The following is a 7,500-nucleotide window of genomic DNA, read 5'->3' on the forward strand; positions in this document are numbered from 1 at the left end:
CACATGCACGTAGATGCACAGGTGCACACACACGATTTGCATGTGCACTTGTGTGGATTTGCCCAAATTTAAGTAAATCAAACTTAGATACAGTAGTGGGTGAATCTCTCGTAGATATGATGGTGAGCTGAGAACCACCAACAATGATTATAAACTACTCATTGGATCATTGGTCAGGCACTCCAGTATAAAGACGAAGCCAACTACATGATGTCAACATGGCCCTAAGTAGGTTGTCATACACGGCATCGGTGATGGCGCAGAAAAAAAAAAAAAAATATATATATATATATACACACGTTTATGTATAAATGATATACATGAGTATATGTATATGTATAAATGATACATGAGTATATATATATATATATATATATATATAAATATATATATATATATATATAAATATATATATATATATATACATATATATATATATATATATATATATATATATATATAATCAATGATCTATGTTTTCTATGCTCTATAAATCCTCTGAAATAAGCACAATATCCTCTTGTTTTTTCTTTCGTTTAATGAGGAGAAAAATAAATACAAAGTTGAGGTGAGAATAAACATTCAGTGATTTCCATGCATCTTTATTTCATTCATACAAGATGTTCTGTATAGACAGGAGCCAAGTGTTTAAATATTTTAAATGCTCCTCCACATTACCAAGAGATGGAAACTAGTAGAACAACAGATGAGTATCTTATCTCATCTATAATAACAGATGTTAGTTTGCAAATCTATAAAAAAAACAATGTAAGTCATGGTCTTCCAAATGGCAGTGAATGAGCTTGTCTATCAGTGCAGTATAAAGACAATTTAAAAGGTAAAAATGTGATGATGAATGATGAGAGCTTCAATGAATTATCCAGTGGTTGTACCTTTGTATCACTTGTTGAAGGGGTAATCATGCAAGCAGCCACTACTAGTGTTAGTAAAATAAATAGAAGCCTTATTTTAATGAAAACGTGTTCCACTATTTTTTTAAAATGGAAAAAAGCATTACAGTAAATTCTACTGTTTACGCATACTCCTCTGACAGAATTTTTTAACAGCTAACAAAAGCAAAAACACAATACAATTACTCAAATTATATGTTAATAATTATTTTACATTAACTATCCTCAGTTGCAGCAGAGTTTCAGCAGACTCAAGTAAAAGCAGGCAGTAATATTACACTTATAAAGGCACCTTCCTGCTCTAAAGATCAGACTTAAAAAAAAAAAAAAAAAAGTTTCTGCTAATACCTGTCAACTGCTTCTGTTACTTCCCCAAAATAAGTAGAACCTCACTAATATGACAAGCTTGGGAGCACATAATTGCCATAGTAGCAGATTTTCCAAACCTGTAAGGCTCTGCAGAAGAAGAAAAGAAGGAAAAAGTACCTTACTGTATTACTAATACCCATACAACTTGCACAGCTTATGCTTACTAGACTTGTGTTATTTCTGCAGCCCAGGTTGACTGTGATGGCCAAGCTATGGTCATGTTAACTGATGACTTCCAGATTTTAGTCAATACCAAATCAGTGAAGCTGCCACACTAGTGAAGTTCAACCTTTATTCAGTATAGTTGTTAACAACCTTTGGAATACTCTTTCTATCTTCCTTAGGAAGTCACTGGTAAATAGCAAACAAAAAAACATGAAAAGAAGGAATAAATAAGAAAGGGAAAGTAACTTTTCAGCTGCAGTAGCTTCTATCATAAAAATCTAAACATTAGCAAAAAAACTTTTGCATCCAGTAGATAAAAAAAAATATTTTGAAAATAGATCTATCCTATTGCCACATGCCCATACAAAGAGAAGAGTAGAACCCATTCACCATAGCAAAATATATTACATATCATGAAACCCCTTTCAATAATGTATGAACTACTATTTTTTATTTCAACTTACCCAAAAAATGGAAATCAAAATAGTACCTAAATAAATGGGTTTCATCTAAATGCAGGACCCTGAGATTGTCATAATAATAATAATAATAATAATTAAAATAAAAAAATAAAATAAGATAACAATAATAATATCTGCATCAAAGAACTAATTTTCTTATATATACCAATTAAGATACTTTTAATATCAAGTTTTAATTAGTTTCCTTTATTTAGAGAGATAACTAACAGTAAAAATAAATAAAAAATAAATACAAAAAATAAAAATATAAATCAGTGAATACCAGTTTGAAACAGGTTTCAAAAGTTTCAACTGATCTGCAGCTCTCAAAAATATAAATAAAATATATGACACTAACCATTTGTTTATTCATTTACTGCAACACCTGCTGTTGAGCAGATTGCAAGCAAACCTTAGGGAATCTACAGTAAAAGTGTACAAAAACTTGTTACGGCTCTTATTTCTTATTTACATACAGTATGTACATGGCCATTCAAAAGTAAAAGTTCTTGGAAGTCCACAATATCAACCAAAAATAACAGTAATAATACTTATAGAAATTGTTAATAACGATAATAATAATTATAAAAATAATAATAATAATAAAAAAAAACAATTATAATAATGACCACAATAATAATAGTAATAAATAATGATAATAATATCAATAATAATGATGACAATAATGATCAGTAATAATAATTATAGTAATAATAATAATAAAAATTATAATAATAATAATAATAATAATAATAATAATAATAATAATAATAATAATAATGATAATAATAATAATAACAATAATACAATAATAACCGGACTCCAAAGATAACAAATACAATAATGAATATAATGCAATAACATCAATGGTAATTCAAACACAGTAAGTATAGAGCTTGTTTCTCTTCCTATCTTAACAATACCTAGTAATAAGTCAAAATATGGCATCAGAGCATCACACCAGTAACGATAATATCTTTTTATTCTAAAGAAATCCCACATGTTATTATGACTAGAAGGAATTTATCTAAATATAGCATAGATATTTTTTATAGAGACATCAAAAAAAAAGAAAAGAAAAGAAAAGAAAACAAAAAAAATGCAAATTTATCCACCTATAATTTTGACCAAATTCTAGAATTCAGTATTTGGCCTTATTGATGAATGTTCAATATATCTACAGGTTTCATCTACATTCTTCATTTACAAGATCCCAAATAAAAAACTGTTTAAATAAATGGTTGCTTTAATTGTAAGTAAATTAGGTTTACATACATATTTATATGTTTGCATACAAAATCTAATGTTAAAATTATAGCATCTTTAAAATCCTTAAAAAAATAATCAGTCATATCATCCTCTTTCTGTCATTCAAATATGGATTATATAAATGGAATATAAAGAAAAAAAATATACAGATAATAATAACAATGAAAACTATACAGTGACTTGTCATTAAGCAGCAAACAATAAATATCTCTCCTTTTCTCTTACTTCAATACATTTTCTAATTTTCCTAAAATTACTGTCCTCATGTCATTTGTGTGATGCGTGGCTGTTGGGCTCGGATGGACTGCTTGCCATATCGCTTTTGAGCTTCTGCCAGAAAAGAGTTTACATTTTTCCTCACCACCTCATTGAAGAAAACGTGCGACAGCTGGGAGTGGAGCATGGAACGGAACTCAAAGGAGACGGAGAAGTCTAGGGTGCAGGTGTTTGGCTGGAATGGATTAAATAATGAATTAATTAAATAATCCAAAACCTATCACAATGTAATTATCTGAATACATGAAAAATTAACTAAGTAAATCAATAATATAAGAATGTAGTTGAGAAGTAAAAAAAAAAAATAAAAATAAAAAGTTCTATATACAGTAAATCATATTGGCTAATACAAATATATATTTTGGTTGCGATTAATTTGCCAAAAATCTATTATTTTGAATCTGAGGTCAGAGAAGTTACAAATGCCTTTAAAAAAAAACAATAAAATATTTAAATAATTTTCGATACTTTTTCCTTGAACTTCTAGATCAAAAGGAAGTCCACACATTGCTCATTATTTCACTCAGACAGGATTTATCATTTAATATACAACACCACCAAAGAGAATAAACAAAATAGTGGAAATGTTTCCACAACTACATCACGTGCCATACAATCCCTTCTGCATGGGGCTTAACTTACTTGATACACTTGACTTTTCCCTGTACCCAACCTCATCCTCTTATTTATATTTACCATCTACCAAAGGTATGATCATTTTTTTTTCAGTTCATTATCATATCATATTATTATGAATTATTTACCATTCCTATCAATTTCTATATGGTATAAAACATTCCTCGGACATTATGAACTGATATCTAAAAAACATGTGAATGGATATTGTTACAGGAATGCAACTTTTGGGTAGAGCCTGTCACTACACTCCTGTTCAAGAAATATACTTGGAATTCTATAATTTTTTGATTAGCCCACATGCTAATCAAAGTATAAATTATCAAGTACCACTTACAGGTCTCAATATAAGGCATATTTTGTGTGTACATGTACTCAATAAGGCCAACATACACACATCAATCAAATCACCATATATCCCGTATCTGCCCAGCCACACCCATAGCTGTCATAACGAACCGACTCATCATGCCAGGTACAGTTATATAGGGCGCATCAAGCAGAGAGATCCTCTACATGTAGCAGACTCCTGGACCAAACAGCATGACAGTTGCCACGAGTCACAGGAGTCAGTGACGCTGAGATTTCTAATACCATCATTGAGGAGATATCATTCGAATGCAAAGATATCTGTTATGAAAATGACAGATATTGGGGCATTTAAAACCGGATCTGCAATTAATGTCTTATTTCATGCCATATGGAAAAAGCATTAGTACTAGAAGGATAATCCTGTTACACCAATCTTAGGGAAACCACATATAAATAATAACAATTAATCAGTTGCTTCTAAAGCATACAATCCGAAATCACTATAAAACAAAGGTCCACTGATATATCTCTCTGAGCAGGAAACTTACTCTTATTTTGTTTTCTACTGAAACAAAAATATAGTTGGTGATGACTATCTAAGAGCAACTGGACTTTTAGCATTCCAAATACCAATCACCAACATGCTGACCTGTTATCAGTCAACACTGGTCTGACAAGTGGATTTTCCCCTTGACAAGGAAACCAAGTATAATTCTTTCAAAATGCAAATGATCTAAAAGTGTCTGTAATCATTCTAAACAGTTATCCCAATCTCTCTGTTGAAATAACAAAAATAAAAATCTGCATCAATGTTTCCCAAGCCCAGTCACCACATCTCTACTGGGTAAGCAATCTAATAAGTTATATAAAAAGTAAAAGAATAAAAAAAAAAAAAAAAAACCTTACCTGTCCCGGAAGACCAGGAGCAAATTTCCAGATAGTAAGGAGATGGTTAAAAAGTTTTCCCTCTGTACAGACCGCTCGGACAAGGTGAGGCCGTGCTAGTGTGACACTGGACGTGTATGATTCCACAACAGGTGGGAATCCAACTGTCAGGTCTGCCTAAGAAAGGTGAGATATTTCTTTAAGGTTGTGCAATTCTTTTTCTCTAAAGCCATTATCTTATAGAAAAAAAGATGAGATGATGATAGGCAGTTCATCAAGAATAATGGCCAGATGATCTGCATTACATAAAACTAAATTTACAAACTTGTAAAATGAGCAAATAAACAGAACTATATGAAAACAATATGTAATACCCAAATGAAATCAACTTCTATGGATTAATATGTATGGACAAACAAATTTTAGGAAACAAAGAAAAAAAGAATAAGAAAAAAGAAGATAATTATACATATAATAAAATGCACGTCATTAGACAATAAAGGGTGGAAAAGTTTGGTGGTTCAAAAACATGCAGGGTGAGCTCAAAAATGGAAAAATTATCAGAAAAATTATCATACTGAGCTGCATTGAGCATGTACAAAAAAAAATTCCTCCCTCTTTCTGATCCAAAACTACAAAACTATCTGATGTTCACCTTTAGAAATCCAGGCCGGCGCAACTTCACGTCAGACTTCTTGCAGTAAGGAACAAATTTGTGGTAGCTTTCAACCTCTGACACCACATCATACATTTGATTCATGGAATATCTGCAAGAAATCACAGGCAATAGCAATTAATAGGAAAATATAGTTTAAAAAAGACTACCCCACAGTGGGATTTTTAGTATTGATTTCAGAAAGAGAAACAAAGAAAGAAAAAAGAGAAAAGGTAAAAGAAAAAAAAGACATATAGGAAAATAACAGTTCTGATAGACAAAGTTCTTAATTCTAATCCATTCAATTAATTTACTTATGATATACACCATTCCTAAGCAGCACCTTTAACTTGGCACACTTTAACAATATTGATGCCCCTCTGCTTAAAGTAGGCCTATTCATAATACTGGGGCTATAATTAGTTACAATAATTTTCAATGTTAGTCTTCATCTTCATCAAAAATCAGCATCCTCTCCCTAGAATGAACTCACCCAAGGATGCGCCTCTCCGAATACTCCTTTTTCTTGCTCCCTAACGCTCCCCCCATGAAAGTCCGACTGGGCAAGGGGCATGGCCAGGCTGGGGGTGGAACGAGGAGTAACCGCTGCTCTGGGGCATTGACTCTCCCTTCCTCGAGTCTTTTGTCCCGTGGGTGCCATGAACTCAAATTACGCTGTTGCTCTCTGCAAGGGAATATGAAGTCACATGAATTTTGATGACAGTAATATTAGGTATAACAATCTGTGGTAGTAACTTAACCCAATCAGCATGTATGGCAAGAATACATGCCAATGTATTACAAGTTTATTTATTGAATTTACAAATAGTTGGCTCTACAAGTGCTTAGTCACCAAAGAGTTGGTTATTAGTCCTACCTATCTCACCTATTTACCCTTTCCCTTGACTTTTGGAAAGAGTCTTTTGCATTATTTCATTTTCTTAAATGTTATCAAGGATCGGGATCGGTCACTAAGGCTACTGATAGACTCCTTGCCAGCTGAGCACATGTGGAGCCATCTGTATGTAACAATATTCACAAAAAACTACAGGGGACAGAACATAAATCCGGGGCTGTTAGGTTAAGGTATAGTGGTGGGAATTAAACAAAGACATAATGAAGTCAGAGGAGGAGGAGGAGGAGGAGCAGGAGCAGGAGCAGGAGCAGGAGCAGGGGCAGGAGCAGGAGCAGGAGCAGGAGCAGGAGCAGGAGCAGGAGAGGGAGAGAGAGAGGGGGAGAGAGAGGGGGAGAGAGAGGGAGAGGGAGAGGGAGAGGGAGAGGGAGAGGGAGAGGGAGAGGGAGAGGGAGAGGGAGAGGGAGAGGGAGAGGGAGAGGGAGAGGGAGAGGGAGAGGGAGAGGGAGGAGAGGGAAAGGGGAGGGAGGAGGAGGAGATAAACAAAGCAAGAGGAAGGGGAGAGGAATAGGAATTTTTATTAAGCATTCTTATCAGGATTTAGTTTCTACATTGTCCTTTGCATTTTGTGGGATTTTTGTATATCTGCTTACTCCCCTCAAAAAATCTATTTCCCAATATATTGCTGTAAACAACAATGAGTTATTC

The 7,500-nt window shown here is 33.0% G+C and overlaps 1 protein-coding gene across 1 annotated transcript in view; it reads right to left on the reverse strand.

Moving 5' to 3' along the window:
- Positions 1–2,677: 2,677 nt before the first annotated feature.
- LOC125042545 (coenzyme Q-binding protein COQ10 homolog B, mitochondrial-like) overlaps positions 2,678–7,500 on the reverse strand; it is a 6,537-nt gene continuing 1,714 nt past the window's right edge. Inside the window, exons 2-5 of the mRNA XM_047638235.1 lie at positions 6,433–6,624; positions 5,940–6,051; positions 5,306–5,461; positions 2,678–3,626 (exon numbers count right to left, since the gene is read on the reverse strand). Coding sequence (XP_047494191.1) covers positions 3,438–3,626; positions 5,306–5,461; positions 5,940–6,051; positions 6,433–6,624 — 649 coding nt within the window. The 3' untranslated portion in view covers positions 2,678–3,437. The remainder of the gene's footprint in view (positions 3,627–5,305; positions 5,462–5,939; positions 6,052–6,432; positions 6,625–7,500) is intronic.

Source organism: Penaeus chinensis, chromosome 32 (assembly GCF_019202785.1).
Source record: "Penaeus chinensis breed Huanghai No. 1 chromosome 32, ASM1920278v2, whole genome shotgun sequence".
NCBI classification, from domain to species: domain Eukaryota; kingdom Metazoa; phylum Arthropoda; class Malacostraca; order Decapoda; family Penaeidae; genus Penaeus; species Penaeus chinensis.